Raw genomic sequence first — 25871 nt, 5'->3', positions numbered from 1 at the left:
ATTCGTTCATTATCTGTAACCCTTATCCAGTTCAGGGTCACGGTGGGTCCAGAGCCTACCTGGAATCATTGGGCGCAAGGCAGGAATACACCCTGGAGGGGGCGCCAGTCCTTCACAGGGCAACACACACTCAGTTACTCACACATTCACTCACACACTCACACCTACGGACACTTTTGAGTCGCCAATCCATCTACCAATTTGTGTTTTTGGACTGTGCGAGGAAACCGGAGCACCCGGAGGAAACCCACGAGGACACAGGGAGAAAACACCAAACTCCTCACAGACAGTCACCCGGAGGAAACCCACGCAGACACTGGGAGAACACACCAACTCCTCACAGACAGTCACCTGGAGGAAACCCACGCAGACACTGGGAGAACACACCAACTCCTCACAGACAGTCACGCGGAGCGGGACTCGAACCCACAACCTCCAGGCCCCTGGAGCTGTGTGACTGCGACACTACCTGCTGCTCCACTGTGCCGCCCCCTAAGGGATTCAATGCACGTTTAAATATAGTGGCAACAAATCCTTAGGTATCATTCTAGTAGCAAGTGAAATTCTGGCATTTAATTTTCAAGTATCCAGATGCAAACAAAGTTATTCAGACGCTTTGATGTGAAATGCTCCATTTTAGAGAAATTGTTTTGAATTGTGAAATTCTCCTTCAGCTTCTCTGGAGAACTGTGCTGTCTGTCATTAACAAATCAGACTCTAAAGAACATAAAGAAGAGTCTAGTAAAGGTGACAACAATTAAAAAAAAAAAAAAAAAGAACTGGAGCAGAGCTCAGCATGTTGTTGAAAATTTGGGAATCGAGATTTATGGTTTAAACATGTCCTAAACACCACTTGTTGAAATATTATCTACAGAAGCAATATGGGCATTAAAACGGAATAGCTGTTGTTAATTATCAGACTTTTACCACAGGATATTCTCCTCATTCTCTTTCAGTGGAGTGATTAATTACAACAGAACAACACACACCTTCAGGACATTGTGCTTGTCGCACTGAATGATACAGGGACCCAAGTCATCATCACGTTCACATTAGAGGTTCTTCAGTTTGCGAGGTACTAGACACACTTTAGCCACGGCGTCCCTCGAGTAAACAGAAACAATAAATAAGTAAAAAAAACATACATACATGAAAACACAAATATATATAAATAAAAGCAGTTGTCTGAGGGGGACAGGACTTTCTGCATATTGTCTGTGGTTTTCTATTTATTTTTCTGATGGACGCAGCATAAAAAGGCCACGGAGTCCCTTCAGTGGAGGTACTGGACATGAGTTCTTGGGTCTAAGTGAAGCACTTGTGGTTAAATGACAGTGTTGACAGATGTATATTTGTACATCACACACTTCTCACTCATTAACATGCCTCGTCATCCTGCACAGCTGGAAGAATTCTTTGTGCCAGTGTTCATGCTTCAAGGACCGTGTTGCCACAACTACTCAACAGTAACACGACGATGCGATATTCGACCAATATGCCTCGCCCGTTGCTTATTTTGATTTTATTGTATTTCCCCACAAACTCTTACTCATTCTTTGCACTGGTGTCCTGTGCACAACCTCATTACACAGAGGAACCATTCCTGAAATAGACTTCAGCACTACGGCAGCTGGGCCAGTTTCACCAGAGGGTTACGTGCCTGTGGAATGTTTCCAAATGACCACAGAGTGCCTGTCCTTTAACGTGATCCATTATCAGATTCTGTTACTACATTACTGTCAGGTCAGTTGGAACAGGCCTGATTTTACTTACTGGGCCAGCAACCAACCTGGGAAAGTTGTGACAATCACGTCACCTCAGAGACAAGGGAAGCCCGTCACCTCCTCTTCTTTGAAATGCTGTTAACGCAATGCCCCTGGATGGCCGAACACGCTGGAAGGAAAGTGAACCAGTTGACATGGGTTAACTGTCCATCGTACAAACCCAGAGAAAGACAACTGCTCTACTGGACTTCTTGCTTTGGATGTCTGGTGACTCCCCAGTGATACGGAGAACGCTTAGACTCCTGCGCCACACAAAAACAATCTGCTAGTCAACATCTATTATTTCACTGTATTAAAACCCAGTGTTCAACAGAAAACCGGGCTGTTTAAGAAAATATGACATGTTAAACACGTGTTTGATTCTCAGATAGGTTTTGTAGCCCCTTTAAGGTCCTTACATATATTTTTTATTTTTTTGGACTAAGCTGCAGGCTCTACTCTGCCATCTGGTGAATTTTAGAGTTCAGACAGCTCAGGGTTCACAAGAAGAGGAAAGCTATAGAACATTCTGACCCATTATCTGTAACTGCTTATCCAGTTCAGGGTCGTGGTGGGTCCAGAGCCTACCTGGAATCATTGGGTGCAAGGCGGGCACACACCCTGGAGGGGGCGCCAGTCCTTCACAGGGCAACACACACACATTCACTCACACCTACGGACACTTTTGAGTCACCAATCCACCTACCAACGTGTGTTTTTGGACTGTGGGAGGAAACTGGAGCACCCGGAGGAAACCCACGCGGACACAGGGAGAACACACCAAACTCCTCACAGACAGGCACCCGGAGCGGGAATCGAACCCACAACCTCCAGGTCCCTGGAGCTGTGTAACTGCGACACTACCTGCTGCGCCACCGTGCCCCCCCTAGTAAAAACATGACATTTCATAAATTTGATGAATTAAAATCACTAAAAATGTTGTTAGTAATCATTTAAATGACTGTGCTTCTCACTGCAAAACTGATCCAGCTAAACAGGGCTTTTAACTGTCTAAACAGTCCACTCCCTACCCTACTGAAACACGTAAACCATGTTTTAACATCTCTGAGTATTTTCTTTCCTACACGCATAAATGGGAATTCAATGCGCTTGTGTGTAGTTCACTATTTCTGGACCTTTTTTATCACTTGACCCTAGGCGGAAGCTACTCTACTGTTTACTCTGACTCCAGAGCATCCACACATTGGATTCAGCCCTGACCCATGATTGCACAGATTTCTGTATATTAATCAGTTCATAAATGCCAGCAAGAACATGGGTGGCAACTTACCATGACCTACACTAGTGGGCAGCACAAGCATAATGATGACTTCAAAACCTATCCTACTGAGAATACAAACCAAATGATCATGGAAAAACAAAACAAAAATAACACCAGTATGGCAGTACCAGCTTTTACCCACAGCTTGAGCTTTCTCTTATCTTATGATATGTCTTCCCTTTAAAGGGCATCCAGTGTTTTGGTTTAAAAAAAAAAAGTCTAGTGAGCAGGAGGTGGACATCTCAGATGGTTTTCTCCTCTGGTGGATCGTGGAAGGCTGACGTGGACGACTCCTGGCTCTTGTCCATGCTTTTTTCACAGGTTTTGTCCCCTGACGCTGTGTTGTCTTTGGGTGCTGTGACTGCTGTGGAGGTGGCATCTATACTCTCATAGGGTTCTGACGTCCACTGCTTAAAAGAAACAAAAAGGTTGTGGTATGTTCTTGAATTATGTGCTTATAAGCTTATTTATTTACATTCAGTAAAAACTGTTTTATTCACATCCAAAGGAGCTACAGAGTGTGTATTCATAAGCGCCAATGTGGAATATAAACTTTCACTGACCTACTATGCAGATTGATCACTGGATTAGGAACAACTACCTGGTATCCACACTCACTGTCTATTGTATTAGCTCCACTGACCACACAGAAGCACTTTGTAGTCCACATGTTTCTCTGCATACTTTCATATTTCACCCTGATCGTCAATGGTTAGGACCACCACAGAGCGGGTATGGTTTGAGTGGTGGATCATTCTCTGCGCTGCAGTGACCCTGAAGTGGCAGTGGTGTGTTAGTGACTCAGCCCTCAGTGTCAATGCTGGACTGAGAACAGTCCACCAATCAAAAATGTCCAGCCAATAGCGTCCTGTCCACTGGGTGTCCTCCAACCACCACAAACTGTGCAGCAACAGATAAGCCACTGTCTCTGATTTTACATCTTCAAAATGGACCAACAAGGTAGGAGTGTCTATCAGAGTGGACAGTGAGTGGACACTGTTTTTACATGAAATCTTTCATTAGTGTGCATCACCGTTAGTGATTACTAGTAATTTTAGTCATGTTTTTACCTGGTTTTGGTTCAGTTTACAATATCAATGCTTATTATTATAATTATTATTATTTGTATTAATCAATATTAAGGGGATGTAATAGCTATATTGAAGTCCAGAAAACATCTGGCCCTGCTGTACCTGTGTGGCTCTGCTTGTGGAACGGACGGACGGCCCCAGCGCAATGTTGACGGAGCTGGAGGACTGTGTGTCGCTGGTGTTTCCCCCTTCAGCAGCAGACAGGCCAGAGATGACCAGGCCACTGGAGAAGCTACGTTTGCCGAACAGCAGGCTGAGCGTGGAGCTGGAGGACGAGGCCTGGCTGCAACGCTGCTGACCGGTGGGCACAGGACCCGCTGTGGACAGACGGGGCACCTGCGAAAAGACTGACGCAATGGAGGAGGTGTTGAAAGAGAGCTGACTGTTAGAGAGACGGTGCATGAGGCCAGTGCCCCCCGAACCCAAGCCCTGCTGTCCTTCTAGAATGGGCCCCGAGTGGCTGGTGACGGGGGGCCGCTGGCTCTGAGGCTGAACTGAGCGACTGCGGTACTCCCTCCGGCCTGTAGAGTGAGAAGGACAGAAAGAATGTGAGGTCATATGTTATATTTCTCTGTATAAATTTCAAATGTATGAGCAGTGGTGTTATTATTCTCCTGACCTGTGCCATGGTGTCTGCTCTGTGAGCTCCGTGGCCGGCTCTGGTGCAAGCTGGCGCTTTGGGAGGTGATGGAGTTATTGTTCTGGCTTACGGAGGATCCGGCACAGTCCACATCCTCCATATTCACCCCACTGTTACAGCTGGTCAGGTTATCCTTCCTTACTCTGAGAAGAGAATGAAATAGAGAATTCAGAGCCAGAGCTGACATGTCAAGGAGAAAGCTTCATTTCCCCCAATGATTCTTCTTAGTGCTGCCTAACAGCCATTATACTGACACCTAGTGGTGTCAGACAATCTGTACTCAACTTATTTTAATTACGGACACCCCCATGATGGGGAATCTGCTCTATGTAGCAGAAACTGGCTCTTTCAAGAGCTACAGATTCTAATATTAATATTTAAATAATACTGGTTGCAACTTTTTGGTGGTAAATATTTAAATCTGCTGATACCCACCGGAACCACCGGGAAAAAAGCCAGCTGCGAAGGCTCTCCAGACTGAGTGGGCCGCCCCAGATGTTGCTCATCTGTGAATGAGTGCCCATGTAGGATGTGGTAAGAGGTGAGACGAACATGGGGTAGCCCAGTGGCTGGTCGCATGATGAGTTGATCATGTTGCGTAGAGCCTGTTTGGAGTTCTGGATGCTTCCACGCTCTGGGTTGCGGTTACGGAGAAAGATGAGCTCCTGCTGCTGACCAGCCCACAGTCCACGCACACACTCCTTATTGATCTGAGAGAGCAATGAGATTGAGGGAATTAAACTAGGTCCAATTCTGATTATTTACTAAGCCAATGCAGTCTTATTTACACCTCTGCCATATACATCACACTGACATTATCCAGTATGGGTAATCCAATGTGCAAGTTTCAAGGCGTACCAGGGTGCATTGTCCATATATGAAAACTAATCTCCAAAAACTGCCCACTTTGTATGTTTTGAATTACAGAAAAAGCCTGTTTTGGCTAAAACTAAATATCAGAGAGCTCAAGCATGTAGTTTCTTTCATGTAAAAACTAAGCATTTTCCCTCTCTAATAACATTCAGCTAACTGGGCTGTCCTGGACATCTGGCTTTAAAGAAATACACTTGTAATAGTCTATTATCCTGGCTTTAAAACAAGGTTTGTAGTTGTAGTTTGTAGATGATGAGAGATGTTATTTTTAAATGTCACTCTAATCCCTCAATAATATGAGAACAGACAGAAGCTGATCTTGGTCTTGCCTTTATGACTTTAAAGCTGAGGTAGCGTTTGTAGAGCATGATGATTTTGTACTCGTCAGTGCCATCGTCCACCATGTGGCGCAGGGTGAGCAGAGTGTCCCTGCTGGACAGTACTGCTCTTCTCCACGCAGGGTCACTCTCATCACAGATCACCAGACTGCTCCTGTATGTGCTGATGGCCTCATAAAGTACAGCCGGCTCCTCTGTCTCCTCCAGACTCGTAAAGTGGTCCTGTAATTGTTGTGAATATGGAGATGCAGTAATATACAATCTACAGAGTCAATATAATATACATATTTTGAACATATAGAGTCAGTATTTTAAATTCCACTGCCCTCATGTGGGTAATCAATGCATAGTGCATAACCGATTCATTCAGGGATTACATACAAAGCCATTTTTTTGTTCATCTCATGGTTTTATAGAAAAATAAATTATAAGTAATAAATAGTGATATGATAAATCTCATAAATAATTAATATAAAATAAAACAAAGAGTGTTTGCTAGTTTCTGTTGGTAAAAACCCTTGTGGATCCTTAAAGCATGTTTATTACTTCCTGATGTTTCATATTTCGATTTTATGTACATATAAATTCAGCAAGAATCAAAACAAAGTCCTAGTGCCTGTTTGCCCTTCACATTCCTCTCTCCCATCTTTCAGTAAACACATTTATACCTGATGAAGCTTCAGGCTCATCCGAACTGCAGGTGCTACCACCTTCTGCAGCAGATCCATGTCAGCAAAAACCCACTCGTCCTTAGATGCGATGCGAAAATCTCCCTTAAACAAGGTGTTAAAGCCATACAGGAAGGATTCCAAACTAAAAAAGGAAAGCATAATAAAACATTGCGCTGATGTTGCAATTGTATAACACTATGCTTATTGTACATTCAATTTGCAGTCAGTTCTGTGTTCATTTTCTACCAAGCAACATGCACTAAAGCATCCGGACTTTACCTGTTGGACATGTTATGTGAAGCTGTGCCCAGTGAGCGCCTGCCCAGCACAGACAGAGCAAAACACAGAGTGACAAGAGGAGAATCCTCATCACTGTCCGCTGGCTGAGGACAAAGAAAAGCTCATTCATTTCACTGCATGCAATAGTTGGCCATTGAGTGACTTTGAAACCAATACAGTTTTAGAAAGGACATTTTTAGCTGATGGGCAATTGCCATATTGTTGCTGTCCAATCAAAGGTTTTTGTCTTCTCCTGTAAAGTTGCTAATTTGGGGATACATGTTTTTTGATTGGACAGCGACGACATATGCATAATTGCAATTAAACATTTTTGGTTGCTTGTTAAAGATTATGTGCAGCCAAAAATGTACAAGTCTAAATTAGCCTTCAGAGCAGTCTTTACTTAGTTGCTAATAATATTTTGTATTAACATAACATGATGCAGTGTATAATTGCATAGAACAAGTAAAGAATACATTTCTCTTAAGAGTACATTAGTAGTAGCGATGAAAAACACCATGTGGGGTCCATTTTAAAGGCTTAGAAAACCTTTGCAGGTATTTTGTGTTGAATATTCGAATTTTCTGAGATAATGACGTTTGGGTTTTCATTGGCTGTAAGCCATAATCATCAACATTAAAAGAAGTAAACGCTTGAAATACATCACTATTTGCAGTGAATCTATATGAGTTTCTCTTTTTGAATTGAATTACTCAAATAAATGTACTTTTTGATAATATTCTAATTTATTGAGATGCACCTGTATTTGTAATAATATAGACATCATCTCACTTCCTCCATTTTGCTGGCACAGTACTGGATCCACTCCAAGTAGACGTTGCAGTAGCTGGCCCTGGTGACCCCCTGCAGGCAGTGAACGTAGTCCTCATCAATTTTGACACTGAACACAGCTGGGTCTCTCTCAATGTGGTGCCATTTACTGTAGGGTTGCAGGGCCTCCTGCATAGCTTGCTCTTTAAGCCAAGCCTGCAGCTTCACGTTGATCACCAGATAGTAGACAATGCTCTGAAATAATGGAGCACAGTGAGAGTACTGGAATTCAAGAGGTCAGTATAAAAAGAAGAGAATAATGAGCATGCAGCTCTTTTGGTGTACAATTGATGATCTGCCATTCATAATTAAAAATAAAGCAGTTGGGTCCATGTACCTTTAAGGCACTCGAGTTTCATTTAGAAATAGCTAAATTGAAAATGGAAAACAACGCATTTCTGATTTGTAAAAAGAAAATTGCAAGGGAATAAAAGATGAAAATGCTTCAGTCTGTTTCTGGGTCTTTAGTCAGACCACTGCTCTCTCTGTTCAGTTTCTCAGCAGGACAGCCCTAGAATCACACTCTGAAATCATTTTACACATCACAAAAATAAGCTTCTGCTGTATTCGCAGAGGGCGGCACGGTGGTGCAGCAGGTAGTGTCGCAGTCACACAGCTCCAGGGGCCTGGAGGTTGTGGATTCAAGTCCCACTCCGTGTGACTGTCTGTGAGGAGTTTGGTGTGTTCTCGCCATGTCTGTGTGGGTTTCCTCCGGGTGACTGTCTGTGAGGAGTGTGGTGTGTTCTCCCTGTGTCTGCGTGGGTTTCCTCCGGGTGCTCCGGTTTCCTCCCACAGTCCAAAAACACACATTGGTAGGTGGATTGGCGATTAAAAAGTGTCCAAAGGTGTGAGTGAATAAGTGTTGCCCTATGAAGGACTGGTGGCCCCTCCAGGGTGTGTTCTTGACTTGCACCCAATGATTCCGGGTAGGCTCCGGACCCACTACGACCCTGAACAGTTATAGATAATGAATGTTAATGTATTTACAGAATTCTAGGGAAGAAACTATGTTTTCCTTTAGGAGTGTGATGAGACCTCTTTCTTCCTCACCATCCTGCAGTACTGGGCAGATATTTCACTGAAATATCCAAAGTTACTTTTAGAGTCTGATTCCGAAGCCCTCCCACTGAGCAGCAACTCTATTCACAGCAAGAGTATCAAAATAAAGTGCAAGTAAACAGAGATATAGTAATGTTTTTTTCTGGCTCTTGTGTCTGATAGATTGGCCACTCCTGGAATCAAAGCAAAATAATATTTTTTATAATTAAATATATTTATTTCACAAAAAAATCTTTACGCCAATAAGTCTCGTGCTGCATCTAAACTTTTGACTTATCCTGTACTTATTAGAAGCAATGTCATGGCCAAAGCAGACTATAATACCTTCAGGTAGTAAGTGATAAGCAGCTTGCGCAGGTCATAGACCTGCAGCATTGTGGCAGCGTTGTTCTCACTGATGCTATAGCCCTCCAGCAGGTACTTGGTGGTGGTGACCTCCCAGGCCAGCCAGCGCAGGTTAAAGGCCGCATTGCAGGAAAGCAGGTGGGGCAGATGACCTGGCTCACAGCAGCAACAGCCATCATCCTCCTCAACTCCTTCAGTGATGGCCTCCACCTCCCTCTGCTGACAATACGTCCCTGATGGATAGATGGAGGGAAACAAAAAGAGAAACAGACACATTTAAATAGAGACACAACAAGAGGTGACTTGATTAGGACATTCCACTTGAAGCACCAAAACAAAGAGATCACAGAAAGTGGACTGGTGTCAGAAAGTGTTATCTTTGAGGCAGAGTGGATCTGATGGTGGCAGATGATGCCCTTCATCCCTAATCAGATTCCAGTCTTGTAGGCTGTCCTGCCTACAAGTGTTCATCCCCTGTAACGAGGCTCTCTATAAAGCACTGTTAGCTTTAATCTAAAGAAGGTGCTATTAATGAAATGTCCTTGAAATTACATTCTGAAATAAATAAATAAATAATTCAGTTTTCCCATCAGAACCCAGTTTAATAGTCTTGATATTTTATGGTCATTTTTGTTTGGCTATAATGCCAAAGAATTATGTAGTTAAGGATTACTTAGCACAAATAAAACATTATGCCAAAACAACACCTTCCTCAAACAGCCTTGAGAAAAAAACATAACAATATTTAAAGATGTGTACATATGCAGTAACTATAAAAAAATACAATGTAAATTAGTTTCTACTTGGCAGTTATAAACTGTCATTATTTGTTAGCTACTTTTATACTTATAACTACAAAACTAAAAACATATACATCAAACACCAAAAATATATAGCGTGACTGACTACATCAGAGGTTAGGGTTCTAATATATATTCATTAAGACAATAATAATGGCATATAATAATAAGAGTGGATTTATATGGGGCTTTTCAAGTACTCAAAACACCCTTACAAAATCACACAATAACACGAATCAAAGGGTAAATACAAACATAAAACACAGAAACCAAGAACAATATTGAAACATAAACCATAGACAACAAGAACAGTACATATGGCTATATGAGGTGTGCTTAATAAATGTGAAAGACCCTTATCATTTATTACTTTTAAAAAAGTGCAACTCATATAAATGATGAAAGTCAAACTGCTTTGAAGTCTCTGAATTAAGCAGTTCCATAGAGTGGGTCCCCAACCAAAGGCAGCCATGTTTAATATTGTTTGAAGATGCATCCCATTTGTGCACTTAATACTGATTCTAATTAGGGTCTGAGTATGTAGTATAGATACAAGAGTCCAAGCTGAGTACACTAAAAATCAATAACGAATACTTAGAACCTGTCCATTTTTAAGTATGGTAATGATGGCCCACAATCCAACAGAAAATGGAAAGGAAGGAGCTTCTCATGTCTGGAAAATGTTGGCTTTGTCCTGTATATTGCACTACTTACTAAATAGTACACTTCACTGATTATAAAACTAATATAATACTACTACATACAATGAACACAGCCACAATAGATAATCTCAGATATAAAGCCACTGAGTGGCAGTATAATGGTTTCACGAGTTGAATAATTTTTTAAATACAGAAATAAAGTGCTGCATTCTAGTTTACTTAGTATTGGTAAGGCCTTACCCCTGAACTCCAGGCCCCTCAGTTGGAACGTGACATAGCCGTTGCCCACCTCAATGATATGGATGAGAGCGTTGAGGTATTCTGAGGCCAGGATGAAGCAGTCCCCCGTACTGTAGTTCCCCCAGCGGCCCAGCAGCAAGTCCCCACACAGAGAGTGCTGTAATGAGCGTGTCAGATACTCGTAGAAGATGGAGTTCAGGTTGTTATCATCGCAGCCTGGAGGACAGAAAATTTCCTTTCATTGTTTTGAAATCTTATAATTTCTTGCATCTGATTTATCATGAATCATTAAAAATTATTCACCAGTCTCCTTGTCAACCTGAGATACCAGTCTGCTGTTGGAGTTATCAATGCGTTTTGTGCTGAAAATGACAAGATATAAAACAGAAAAACAGTTATTATTCACCCAAAATTAACTTTCAGTTGTGAAACAGAAAAAAGCAGTATCTTTACGGCTGCACTCTACATTAATAAATCAAGGGTGAGTGTCTAGCTTAGGCCGTAACACTTAGACTGCATGACATCACTGCTGGAAATAACTTAATCAACATTTAATCACAAATCCAGACACACAATCCCACGTGTACCAGAGAAACATCATACAAGCTTGTATCTAAATAAAACCACCACATTCAACCAGCCATTTACAGAACATAAAAGAACTCTCCAAAGTCTTCAGGATTGTCACTCGAGTATCCAGCATACACAAAGACATACTTCTGCAAAGAGTACATGCATATTTCATGGCCCTTGCATTCAGAGTCTCTTACTTGTAGTTCCTCTCCCAGAACTTGACAGGCCGTGGGTAGGAGGTGATGAAGATGGCACTGCCCAAGAAAGGGCTCAGTGGGGTATAGAACAGTGTGGTGATTAACGTCTGGAGCAGCAGCATCGCAGAATCTGAACTCCACCGTTAAGGAGGAACAAAAGATCTCCACTACAGGGAAAAAGGTAATGAGGAAAAACCATGCTAATGACCTGAAGCACACCCTGATAAAAGAACAATATCACAAGCAAAAAAGCTGAAGACTCAAAAAAAATGCATAATTCTACATTATTATGATTTATTATTGTCATTTTCCTGCAGTATGTCGCTATGGGTCTAACATTTAAGCTAAAAACATGATGTCTTTTAAATTTGAATTATCTCTCAGCCATAGCCTATCAAAACCATCAGAGGATGATACCATCAGGGATATTATACACACTTCCAAAGTTCAGTAATAAGTTTTTTTTTGCTTCTTCTGGTCTAAGTCATTATTATTGTACACAGTGGCCATTTTAATGGAAACTGGACAAATAAACTGCACCGTAATCCAGCTGTAAAGTTTGAAGAACCACAGCTGATAAGACATTAAAGATACGTGGGACTGCGAAGGGCTGGGCAAATGCTTGAAAGGCACTCCCCCATGCTATCTGCCAGGGAGCAATATACACCATAATGAAGTGAAGTTTTTGGAGAAGGTCCCAGAGCTGCAAAGAAAAGAAGTAAAAAAACAAAAACGCTGTGATTCACTGCAACACAAATAAGACAGTTATTTCCAGTTAATGTTACAATGACCTACTATAAATAACTACACATCGTAGCAACAGTTATTCACTGCTTATCTCATATACACAGTAACATTTATGGCATGAAGTAATTTGCTATTGCTCCATAATAAAATTAAACAGAAAATATCTCATAGGTTTAGTTAACTGATTTTCTATGAAATGAAAAACATTGAAAGTTTAGTGCTTTGCTGCTCTTTGCATAAGGAAAGCATTTTTCTGGACTTTATATGTGTGTGATTTTTCATCTGTTTTTATGAATACCTGCAGCAAATTTAAAATGGAACAGAATTATAGCCCAATATTGATTAAGGATTAAACATCCATCCTGGTGTGGTTAAATATCCTGTTTGTTCTGGTGAACCTCACCTTATGGAAGACTATGGACATGAGGAAGAAGTTGAGCAGGAAGGTTTCGGATGCACTGCTGTAGTCGAACTCAAAGAACACGATGGTAAAGATAAGGGTGAGGAACTGGTAGCTGGGGTTGCAAAAGGAAGTGCGCAGAAGCTTCATCCCAGCAACTGTCATCAACAAGACATCACAGCTGGAGCGAGACACAGACACCTGAGACACTCAGGTGTAGGGGCAAGACACGGCCAAGCAAAGCACAGAGGAATCAGGAGGGGAGAGGAGCCTCCGACACAAGAGCTAACGCTAATGACCAACAGTTAAAATTCTGCTGTAGTGTGTGTGTGTGTATGTATACAATTTTTAATAAACATTAAACAAAATTTAAATAAATATTTAACAGAAATCATGGCTCTAAAGTTCAATCAAAAATTGGTAGGGGTTTTGATTCCTGTAACAAGAATTATTCTGATATTCCAAGCACCTAGAACCTGTGTGATATACATTGTACTTCTGCCCAGATACTTACTGTATACCCAGCTTCTTCCTGTGGCTGAGGGTGAAGCCATCATTGGTAAGAGCACTGAGTACTATAGCAGGGTACACAATGTACTTCTCAAAGCTCAGGAGTCCAACATAGAGCCGTTCAAACCACATCAACTGGGCATCCTCTGAAAATCAGCCACAAGAAATGTACATTTTAATGTCATTTAAAGCTTCAAGGAACTGTTATTAGCTATTAATTGCATATGTAGATTCATAACCATGGCATTGTTAGCACTAAGAAATGAGAAATAAGTAGAACATATGAACAAATAAAAAATGTATTAATAAGTGTAAATGCATGTGTGAGTGAGTGAGTGAGTGAGCATCTAAAATAAGTTAATATCATATGACAGAGTGAAAGAACACAGAGAATATTAGAAAATAATAAGTATGGAATAAACAGAAAAGCAAGGCACTCACCTGTGGGTTCAAACTGAGAGTATTCCTTACTTTTAAGCACTGGATGTGAGATCCACAGCCACGGATGATGTTTCCGCAGCTGAGGGATAAGATAGTGGGTAACAAAGCCCACTGTCGCTGCCAGGGCATACAGCACTATTGTGACAAAGGGCTGTGTTTAAAACAAAGGGAAAATTTATATGCAGTTTTAGTAGCAACCAGAAAATCAAGAGTCAAAAAATTTCTCACACTACACTTGTCAGTGAAAACTCACCCGTAAAGACAGGAAGACTGTACTGGCGGTAACTGCAAAAGTCAAAATGGATGCAACAGTGCAGATTACCAAATCTGAAAGTAAAATCTCCTTCTGTAAAAAAAAGGAATGGTGAGAGTTTTATAAATATGATTTAAAAAAATACAATGCACATTATAACTTATAATACTGTAAATAAATATATGGTTATATTGTAAATACAATCACTCACTACATGTTCATTTTCATTTTCATGTTTTGAAGTTCCCTCAGCTAATCTGTTCTTTACTGACTTTTTATATTTAAAATATTATGTTCATGAGTTAAAACACTAGATTTTTATCTTTGTCTTTGTCAAGCATGTCAACAGTCACAAAACAGTATTGTATTTACATTTAAATAATAATAGAATCTAATACACTATTCAGTACACTATCAATGCAGTTGTGTTGCAAGCTTTGTTTTTTAATTGCTCGCTAGCAGCTTAACACAGTCATTATGTGACATCACATGTCACATAAACTGAGCCCACCATTTAATCTGATAATTAATCTGATAACAGGAAAATAATATGTTTATTTGATTTTCCATTCTGCTGGTGGAATGACCACAGGTGCTCATAGAGAGATTTTACTAATATGATCCTCACCACTGAGCTCCTAAGCTTTTCCGGAAGAGGGTCTACATTATCTGTATCTTCTTTCTCCATTTCACCATCCCCTAGTGCTGGCATCAGTTTTGATTTAATCAAAGAGCTGAGAAATGTGACAGAAAAAAATCATATATTAACTGAAAGTAAAATACCAGATACTTGTTCTAATGGTCAATATTATATTCAACAGTGAACTACGCAACCTATACGATAAATTGTTCCTACAGTAGAATTGAGGGGTCACTGCTTTGTCGACTCAGAAGATAAGACAAGACCACAAGCAGGGCACAAAATCCAGAGAACAGAGCTGGTATGTGCTGCTCATCCCATGGTTCCTAAAGTAAATAAAACAAGATATATTATTATAGCCCCCTTCAGGGTGTATTCCTGCCTTGTGCTCAATGATTCCAGGTAGGCTCTGGACCCACCTCGACCCTGAATTGGATAAGCACTTACAGATAATGAATGAATGAATGAATATATTATTATAATTTAAATAAGATAAATAAGATGTAATTGTTTTTCATTAAGTCTGCCTTACATTACATTTAATTACATTACATTAAATCCTGCCCTGTGGACACATTGACCTCCACAGTTTCACTTACACATTGCCCCCTATACACGATAACGATGCAGGAGCAATAAATGTGATGTTGTTACTGGTGTATTTTGTCTAGCAGGGTAGTAGAGTGTTTGAGTACTTTACACATCATATTGTATACAGCTGATTTATTTTTAATCAAGTGCTTTAATCCCAAAAAATGTTATTTTTTTAAATAAGGGTTTCAGTATTTTTTTTATTCAGTATTTGTCATGTAAGAATATTAAATGTGTTCCTGTGCCATCCCTAATGGCTACACTGTACTCATTTAATCATTTTATAACATATTTTATAATAAACCATACCTTTAAAGCGCCAAAACAGAATCCATACAGTAAAGTTAACACCACCAGACTCCTCACTATACAGTAGACAGCTGAGCAGAGTCCAGTTGCAGCTACATAGAAAAAAGAAATCAATAACAACTTCCTTACACCATGTACAGTGTTCATTTATTATAGGAAATTGATACAAACCTGTCCCACCAAAAAAGTGCATGTCAATTTGCTCCAAAAAGTAAATAGCAAATGTGTTGATTTGTGGGAGAAGGCCCAGGAGAAAACTTATCGGGAAGCAGTATGTGAAACCTAAAAACAAAATACAAATCTATGTTCAGAACTAATTAAGGAGAACACATCTATTTCACAGATTGTTTAAAATGCCCTCGTATCCATCTGTCAAGAGAAGGAATAAGTAGTATTTATATATTTTGCTTGCTATTTTATACCTTTTTACTGAACCATTAATTATCAGGACATTCCACACCTAGCATTGTTAAATGATTCACTATATATCAAGTAAATACAGGAGGTCCTCGGGTTACGTCAGTTCCGAGTTACGATGTTTCGTGGTGACGACACATCTCCCATTTACTGTATAAAGCCTTGTTTCGACTTAAGTGGTTTTGCGTCGTAAACGTCGTAACGCGAACTTCCTGTTTGGTGTGCGCGGCAGAAGAATACACGGTTACGCGGCTCGGGACCGAGGAGGATAGGTGTTAGGATAGGATAAGTGCTTACAGTATGTTATTTACGTACAGTATGTACGTATGTTCTGACTTACACCGAAAACCGTTTTACGACGCGACGTATGAACGAATCAACGTCGTAATTCGAGGACCCCCTGTATATCATGTATATATCAATATATAAACTACTTACAGCTCCTCTAAACACAGTACTTACCAATTAAAAAATCTTGCACCATCCGGAGTGTGTCAGACATTACAACTGTAACGCCATATATAGTGGACACAGGAAGATCTGGTCTTTTCAGCACAGACTCCAAAATCCAAATAAGGCCACAGAACATGCAGAAATAAGCAGCTCGACTGTAGGCAACAATTTGATTATGTCCCTGAAAATAAAGAGCTATTAAATACTTTTATCTCTCAAGTGAATCCCCATTAATTACTTTGCAAAAAATCTCTTCAGAACTGATGTACTGAACTTACATGAGTAGGTGAAGCTGCGTCTGGCTGAACACTCTGCAAAAATATGAAAGATTTTAGCCCAAAGATGTAGGTTAATGTGTTTTTAGTAAGATGTATTAAAAAGTCATCTTCCACACTACCTTCAGTAAGGAGTACTGACAGCTAGCAATGACAAGGCAAAACTGGAAAACCCAAAAGTCTTTAAAACAACCCTGGTTCAGGAGCACATATCCCAGAAAAGCAACCAGGAACGCTAAGAACACTGCCACCATATTCTCCTTCACATCCTGATTCCTGGGAAAACAATTAATATGTTTATTGTTTGATTGTTCAGATTCTGAGTCACAATTAATATAAAATGGCAAATGTCTCACCTGTCTAGTAGTGCCAGTAAGGTTAACCGATCATACAAGACACTGACCCACTTCCCAGGAAACAGTCTTAGCTTATAGTAGAGCTTGTGAGAGGGCTTTTCCTGAGTAGTTGTGTCAGACGATTCATCAAGAGAGTCCTCTTCCTGAAGTAAGACAATATAACAACATTACAGTTTTGTATTTTGTTTTGTGACTACTTAAATGCTAAGATTGCTAAGAAGTAAGCACATTGTCCTATACTTCAGAACTACAAAACGAACAATAACATAATAAACCCCTGAACTGTCAATATCTTAAGAAAATTGCACTATATTTTGTGATCACTTGATACAAACTCATTGAAGTTACATTAATATCTCCAGTTTGGAGATATGAGGTCATCTTGTAACAACAATTATTTTCTAAATGTATTCCCCTGTCCATTAAGTGCCATTATGAAGGGATATCTGGCCTGGAAGATCTCCGGGTGGGTCCTCCTGGGCCGGAGCCTGTGAGCTGGAAGGATGCGACGCTGGAAAGGACAGTCCGAGTGTCCACCCACTAAACCATCTTGGCACTCAGAGTTTGAAGATGTGGAGAGGAGATCACTAACAGAGCAAAAATGACAATGGAACCAAATTTCAAATTTTGACACACAGACACAAGTACTGAAACTGGGCATAGGCATTTTAGGATGGGGTTGAGAACAAATGACACAGTTTAGGCTTTAAATCTTACCATATGTTGCCTGTGATGAGTTCTGCTCCGAGAGGTAAATTTAATGCTCTTTCATTGTACAACTTCCGTGGTCTTTCTCCTGGAAAACAATCACACATTTTCCCTTATCCCTGTTTAAAGATAACATAATAGTAACATTCTATTGAATAATTGACATGTTAACCCTGACAGACCCTAGTTTAGAAGGATACATTCTCAAGTTGGTATTGTTTTTTTAAGGTTTTGTTACTTACTGTGGACTGTGTGAAAGGTATATGCTTCTTCTTTAGATGTTGCTTCTGGTCTGCAGATGACCTGCAACATGGAGCTCTCTGACTGAGAGGTTTGCGATGGCAGAGAATCATAATCTGGATCCCTCTCCTTATCTGTCTGAGGACTGGAAAATTAAAGGGGAAAAAAACGTTTTAGATAGGGTCAAATGAATATATAGGTGTTACACGACCCTGACAAATACTGTGGTTACAGGGTACAGAATAATTACCTGTATCAGCAGGTAATAGATTAACAAATGTTACTGATGCACAGATGTATAGAGTGTTATTTAAAACCATGCTAAATAAATGATGCATTTTACTCATTTGCTCTTTGCCGTTCCTACCTATCAGGAGAGACTATGGGAATCAGTTTCTCTGGAAAGGCGCGCAGTGTGTCTGTAGCCAGGCTGCTAGGAGGTTTCGGATGCTCCAGCTGTACATCTTCATTTTCTGAGGTCTTCACAGCCACCTTGGTGTCCTCTGAGAAGAACAGAATAATACAGAATAATTGAGATTAGCACCTCAGCCAAGTTTTTAATTCTGTCCCAATCTTGTGACTGCACAACAAATACGCCAAATTCAACAGAAAGCATTAATAAAATGGGACAAACATGTTTTTAAAACTACGAAACTGGACAAAAGCTCTGTGCCCTGTCAAATTCAATTCTACTACTAGAACAACAATAAAGACAATTCTATTCAATGCCGCAGTGGCACAGTGGCACAACATGTAGTGTCGCTGTCACACAGCTCCAGGGACCTGGTGTGTTCTCTCCGTGTCTGCATGGGTTTCCTCCATGTGCTCCGGTTTCCTCCCACGGTCCAAAAACACACATTGGTAGGTGAATTGGCAACTTAGAAGTGTCTAGGTGTGAGTGTGTGAGTGAATATGTGAGTGTGTGTCGCCCTGTGAAGGACTAGCGCCCCCTCTAGGGTGTGTTCCTGCCTTCTGCCCAGTGAAGTAGGCTTACAGGTAGGCTCAAGACCCACTGAATCCCTAAATTTCATCAAACCATAGTTTGCTTAATGTTGTTGGAACTTAGCTGTTGTGTCCTGCATGCAGGAGCTAAAACCGGGTTGCCTGTGGATACTACTGTAACCAAGCATAATTTTAAACCATTAAAAATTGGCTCGCTGACCGCAGCATGTTCATGTCTGTTCTCCAAAACAGGCTCCACCTAAACTCATCAAAAAGAGAGGGATAATTCACAGCAGACTAATCTTAGATATTTTTGTTCTCCAAACCCATCAAGCATTTTAGTAAAAGGCCTGATGCCAAAGTTTTCATCATCATCATCATTTTCTTTTCCACTTTTCCATTACAGGGTCGCGGTGCCAAAGTTTTAATAAAGGCATGAGCATTAGTCTCACAAAATATGTTTTTTTTTCACAGAAATGAACATAAAAGCATCTTAGATCAAAATCTATTAAATAAAATGTCTTCATTTCATTACTAGGTAGTCTCAGACATGACATTTCAATCTCATCGGGCTAAAAAGATTAAAGACTTGCCATCGTTAATAGATGTCTCGTCCTCCTTCGGTCCTTCCTCCGTTTGCTTCCCTCCCCCGCCCCTGGTACTGCTGATTGACTCCAACATTGAAACAAACTCCACAAAGTTGGATTCATTGGGTAGCTGACCCTCTTTGGCCTCTAGGTCTGACTTAGAGGAAGTCATGGTCTGAGGTTTGTCTCTGCCTCGATTTCCAATGAGGACAGCATCTCTTCCACTATCGATGCTGAGCCCTCTTACATGCATTCTTCCTCCTGAACCAACCCTTCCCAAACCACAAGGAATTTGCAGGAATCCGTCAGTGTCTGACTTCATCTCAGTCAAGTCATTTCCATCCTGATGGGAGTGTACATCAATGCCTGATGAGCTGTTATATGTCAGCTGAGGACTTGCATTCTCTATCTCGTGTTCATTGGACAATGCTTCCTGGCTATCCAGTGTGGGTTTGGGGCCAATACGCTCATTAGAGACATTGCTTTCATGGTCCCCAGACTGATGCTGAGCAGATGTCTCACTAGGAATAGGCTCCTCTTCTTTGTTGTCTTTGGCACAGACCTCCTCCTCCTCTTCATGTGGGGAATCGAAGGTAATGACTGGGATTTTGACAGTACACTCTCCACCGGCCACTTCTTGCTGGGCTATGTGAGACTGAGCTGACTCCAAAATGCTGAGCTTGACTGTCTCCTCCAGTTCAGCTGCTGTCTGTGGGTCACAGCTCATGGTGATGATGATCTTCACCGTGTCGCTTTCGTCCAGATGAGACGATGGACCTGAGTTGTCCACCAGCACCACAGCTATTTCGTCTGAGCAGTAAGTCTCTTCTGGCTTTTCTTGACCTTCACCTTCATGAGTTAACTCTAGGAAAGGACTGTTGTTGTTATTGTTGTTGGGGTCAAGTTTTGGTGCCTTCTCATCATCTGCTTCCTCATCACTCTCCTCTTCACTGCCAGCAGAAGGAGGCAGACCTTCATCTGCCGTGTCGCAGTGAGTCGGCTGCCTCTGCTCTCCTTGCAAGAGAGGGGCAGACTGGTCAGTGTTGGGGCTAAACGCGTCTTCGGGAGTCAGTCTCTCTTCAGCCTCACCTTTCTCTTTGGATTTTTTCTGAGAGGAGGTATCATCAGGCCCTGCAATGGTCAAACATGAGACTTTTTTTCAAGCATTTCATTATAGTTACTGTATAGATTGCTTCAAAGTGCTTAGGACAATGGTTCTTAAAATGGAAAGTGCACTCCCTCTATTACAAAGGGGGCTTGCAGCAAGGTAAATAAATGAGATGCTTAATGCACTTTGCTTGTAATAATCCCACTGTAAATGTGATATTTAAAGTCTGGAAGCAAAAGTACATTGTACATGTGTATGACAGTGTATGTGTATTCTCATCTACAAAAGGAGGGCACTGAATTAGGACACGTTTAGGCTTCAAAATATTTATTTGTAGGCTTTAAATCTACTAAATAAGCACAAATGATTTTCAACACTAATAAACACATTTTTACCATTTATCTGTCCATTGTAATATACATTTAAATATAAATGCTCCTCATGTCAATATCAATTAACTGGTGACCAATCTCAGTTTAATTACCATATCAAAAGTGTATTTTAGTCATGCATGTCAGATCTTAAACCAATCAAAAGAGCCTGAACGCTGGCCTGTTTAAAAACTTCACAGATAAAAGCGATGCTGGCATTCACTGCGAATAAAATGGAAAACTATCAAGAGCTCTGGCAGTGTGGTCAAACCTTGTTCTATAATCATGAAATTACATACCCTCTGTGTTCTTCGAATCATCCTTTGGGCACTCCTGCAATTATATCAAAACAGAAAAGAACGTTTTGTAAAGCTTAATGTTTTTCAAAGACTGGTATAAAGAAAGCATCCCTATGATAGAAAATTGAATTATTCTCATTAAATTACACTCTTTCCAACTGCCTGGCTTGTCCAATCGTCTCATACCAACATCAGAAGCGCCAGCAAAGTTAGAAGTCAATTCTGAGAAGGTTTTTTAGTTTCTAGACCTGAATTTGCGAGCTCTGCTAAGCTGCAAAAAATCCCATAATATGAGGACTCCGGGGGACAAATGTAAATACAGTAAAATAAGTAAAATATGGGCCCATTAAGATCTCTATTACTTGTATCGTACAGAATATTGTGTTTTAAAACTTTTAGAATGCAAGAACACTCACTCCAATGAGTCCAGGGTCTGTTTCAGTCTGTTTCACTGTGACCTGGATTACTGGACTTGGCCTGTTTCTAGTCAGTACTGTCATGGCAACACTATCAGGAACTGTGCTGCTCTTTCTGGAGAAAAAAAAACACAAATTTATTCCAGAGATGAAACGTATATAACGTATGTAACGGGTGTAACATATGAAGAAATCTCTGTTTGTTGACAGCTAATACTGTGTTCTCTTGTGTACTAATGGCACTCCATAATTCATGAGCAAAACAAACATAAATAAGTAAATAAATAATGGATCGTTTTCCCACCCGAGGAGCTGTACTGTTTTGTCTTACCTCAGGCTGGCTGGCAAGCAGGAGTCAGAGGCATTACTTTTCTTGTCTGCGCCTTTGCTGATGTCAGACACACTATTCTGGGCCACAATGTCGCCTTCATCAAACATCAGATGAAGGCGATAGTTCACCATCTTAATGAGGATGAAGAAGACTGTCACTGAGGTGCAGTATATACTGAGGGCCAAGGTAGTAGGTGGTAGAGCCTGAGTAAGAGGGGAAGGGATAGCACACAAACACTCACAGATATATACAGTACCTATTACATGCCAATATTCAAATGCTCAACTTCAGTGGGTCTCTTTAAAAAGGAACTCGGAGTCTTGAAACATGTGAGATAGTTGGTAAAGAAACTGCAGTTTTCCTGAGCTATGAGCTTTTCAATATATGGTGCCAGCACGAATGTGGAAAGCAGAGATGACAAATCTGAATCAATGGTGTCTGGCAGCGGGCCAATATCAGAAAAAACACTGGAACAGGTATTAGAAAGTAATAATATAGTAAATATGATGCATAACTTTTACAGATGGTCCTAAACGCCCATGCTTCTATCCTTGTAATTACGTGTTTATTATTTACTGTTACATAACCTCCACTGGATGGTTCAGCCTTTATATTTTTGTGCATCACAAACTAAAATTATAATATTCGCTTTTCTAAGCACTAAACAGATTCATCAGTCAAGAGTTAACTTTATCAGAGCTTGACCCCCTTATGCAAGTGAGCCAGGTTTGCAGCAATATACGACAGACCATGTGCAGTCAGCCTAGTGTAAAAAAGCATTTAACTATGTCAAGAGACTAAACATGAAAACAAAAATCAGAATGGTCTGTCCAGTTAAACATATTCCGTCTCAACTGAAATGCTCTTAAGAGAAAGGCACAAGGTAAATATGCTGTAAATAAGACAAGAAACAAGTCCTTTCCAGATCATATGTAACAGCTTTTGGAAGCCTTTTACTGTAATAAGCAGTAAACAATAAAACACATTATTTAGGCCCTTTACCTAAATAAATAAATAACTTTTTAACTTTATTTGTACTGCCCTTAGGTAGAATCGTTTTAAACAAGCAAACAAACAAACAAGAAAGATAGAAAGCATTAAATAAATTAATAAATAAACAGGAACTTGGTTTTGGCACTGAACAAAAATATATATCAAATTAACAACCCAAACTTATTAGTGTTTAAGCACTAATCTGTGTTTTAATCATAAACAATTAAATAGTTTACATTATTATCATGTCAGTGTAGTTGGAGCTGGGGACGCTATTCTACAAAGTATAGAGCTACGTCTTGAAATATTTTAGAGTTTCTTGCTATAATCTAGTCAGTTCTAAACGCCATTTTGATGAACAGTTTAGTTTTCAGGTTTTGATCCATATGGCCATACAGTATACCAGAGAGTATGTTTTGACCATTGAAAGAACTGTGCTAGGCATTTTTTTAAATAAACTACAACACAATAATTAATAATATTATTTCTAAGTCTTTTTTTTAGCTTAACTGTATTGTCCTTTGGGAGAACAGTGCAAACACTAGGTTGAGCTCCATGTGTGTGTGTGTGTGCATTGGAGGTTTATCAGACTCTACGCCTCTCTCCCTTCCTCCATCCATCCCTCTATCTCTCCATCCATCCATCCATCACCTGCACACAGCATGCGGAGGAAAAATGCGCCAACCCCACACAACATACCAAACCAGGGCCTGGGAACATTGAGTACTACACACAAATACACTCGTAAATAACCGAGATAGAGTCCTATGAATAGGGCTGAGGGAGTGCCTATGCTAAGAGCTGACTCATTTCCATGACCCACCTCAGCGCTGAATGACGGTCGTTAACCGTCACCGTTGACCGTTACTCACCAAATGCAGAGAAAGGGGCAGCACCAGCAGGAAGAGCCATAGGTAGAGGTGGCAGGAGTTGTTGAATTTGTTCTGGTCCGGGTCGTGGTACCAGCCCCCGGTTAGTGAAGCCCACACTCCCTGCCGTAGTGTTTGTACCACTTGTGAGCCCATGGTTCCTCCGGCTAAACGTTAAAACCGAGTCATACTGTGGAGGAAAAGCGCCTAACCGCTCGCAGTCTCCTTCTCCGCGTTTTTCTCCTGGAAATTACATGTTCACGGCTAACAGAGTCGACCCCGCCGTGCCTCAATGCCTGTTTTCTGTTTGTCTCCGTGGTCTCGTCGTGCAGAGGGCCATTATTAAATGAACGGTGTTCTGCAGTGTGCGCTGCTCAATGCCAGTATCTTCTACAGCAGTAGTCACACAGTACAGCCATGCCTCAGTTCGGGTGGAAGGAGAAGAGCAGCACTGTTTTTTTACTATCCACCCGTAACCTACAAACCCCGCCTCCTAAGCTATGATTGGCTAGCGGGTCATACATATTAATACATAGAACTATTACTACACAGGACTATTTTTATAATTGTGTATCATTTGGAGTAATTTACCAAAATAGGGCAAATATGTGTGTGCCCTGAATTTATAAAAGTTATGACAAAATATTTGTGAAACCACCTTTTAAAAAAGGTAGCAAGGTGTGGTTACGTGTAGTACATGTCACAAAGCTCCAGGTTCCTGAGTAGTTTGATGTGTTCTCTCTGTGTCTGTATGGGTTTCTACCCACAGTTCAAAAACAAATGTTGGCAGGTGGAAGGGGCTGTGCGAAAATGTCCACAGATGACAGTGTGTGAGGTCCTGGGTGAGTGTTTGATGATCTATGATGCTCTTGCTTTGTTTTCACCTTGCACCCAATGATTCTAGGTACCCACCTAAGTTTTGACAACAGGTAAAATGTTAACCTCACATATAAATGCCCTCCAGGATCAGTGAAGTGACCAGGATGATTTAAAAATAAGGCCCATCTAAGCAATATGTGTATCACTCCAGAAAACACAAAATCTTTCTAACTAAAGCCAATCCAATATTGGCATTGGACCTTGGCCCCATTAGTAGACCATGTACAAATGACAATTTGTTCATATGGACACATGGGCGCCACTAATATGTAATACGTTTTACATTATTTGTAAAAACATATTAAGTATTATCCCACTAAATTTCTCACTAGTGATTATAACATTGTCGTGGTGTTTATGTACTCTCATATGCTAAGTCTGTTATATTTCTGACAGGACTTTAGGACAGGATATGCTGACTGGATATGTTTAACCCTGGACACTGTGAAGCTGTCTCTGAATATGAATGAATGAATTAACAAATTATTATAATAGTATTGTAACACAAAGTGGAAAGACATACTAGGAAAAGGGTGACATTATACATGCTACAAAATGTACTTTCCAACATAAACAAAACGTGCAATAAATCACAACAGCAGCCAAAATACAGCTACGCAACATCAGCAACAAAAACAAGCACTATGGGGCAATTCCAAAAAGCAGTATTTCTTATTTGAGCCCAAAACCAAGCCTGTCCAAAAAGAACAGACTTGAGAATGATACTTTTTGGACAATTCTCAACACTGGGCTTAACAGGTGGTTAACTGAGGAATCATGTTTGTGGAATACACCCAGAGGCTCTCTGTCAATGGGGGCGCGGCCCGAGCCGACCGGAAACTACTCTGCATGGCCGCGCCCCCGGAGCGCCCTATGGAACCGCGGAGCCCGTGTAACCGCCACAAGTCAAATCCTGACCTATCTGAACTTCGGTAACACTTACTAAAAGGCAACAGACACATGAACACATATTAAACTAATGAGTTTTCTCATAGTGAAAGGCTGATATTGGGTTTGGTTGCAGTTTGGTAAATCTAGGCTGGTTGCGTGCAACTTTGAACGTCTCTGCAAGGAATCGAATCCAAAGCTCGG

General features: G+C 40.7%; 1 protein-coding gene across 4 annotated transcripts; it reads right to left on the bottom strand.

Annotated features, from left to right (window-relative positions):
* Window positions 1-24306, bottom strand: pcnx2 (pecanex 2). Of its 4 annotated transcripts, XR_010804033.1 has the most exons (35): window positions 23904-24306; window positions 22039-22241; window positions 21708-21822; window positions 21292-21325; window positions 19520-20644; window positions 18352-18487; window positions 17987-18129; window positions 17754-17832; window positions 17488-17623; window positions 17037-17179; window positions 16803-16956; window positions 16684-16716; window positions 16415-16586; window positions 15707-15817; window positions 15536-15627; window positions 14852-14961; window positions 14624-14729; window positions 13996-14088; window positions 13743-13893; window positions 13306-13447; window positions 12795-12972; window positions 12239-12347; window positions 11645-11774; window positions 11178-11236; window positions 10875-11090; window positions 9152-9405; window positions 7730-7963; window positions 6938-7041; window positions 6656-6800; window positions 5979-6209; window positions 5212-5486; window positions 4756-4919; window positions 4239-4657; window positions 990-3455; window positions 1-492 (listed from the first exon to the last, which is right to left on the bottom strand). XR_010804033.1 is itself a non-coding variant. In XM_066678482.1 (34 exons), exons 1-34 carry the CDS (start codon window positions 24054-24056, stop codon window positions 3288-3290), a joined length of 6117 nt encoding a protein of 2038 aa, XP_066534579.1. In that variant the 5' UTR covers window positions 24057-24306; the 3' UTR covers window positions 513-3287. The 4 variants fall into 4 exon arrangements, 3 of the variants coding, with proteins under 3 accessions (XP_066534579.1, XP_066534580.1, XP_066534581.1); XM_066678482.1 differs by lacking the exon at window positions 1-492 and having other exon boundaries at window positions 513-3455; XM_066678483.1 differs by lacking the exon at window positions 1-492 and having other exon boundaries at window positions 513-3452.
* Window positions 24307-25871: the final 1565 nt, after the last annotated feature.

This window comes from Hoplias malabaricus, chromosome 8 (genome assembly GCF_029633855.1).
Source record: "Hoplias malabaricus isolate fHopMal1 chromosome 8, fHopMal1.hap1, whole genome shotgun sequence".
In the NCBI taxonomy this organism is placed as follows: Eukaryota; Metazoa; Chordata; class Actinopteri; order Characiformes; family Erythrinidae; genus Hoplias; species Hoplias malabaricus.
The sequence above is the reverse complement of the archived record's forward strand: the minus strand, read 5'-3'. Positions and strand labels throughout refer to the sequence as shown.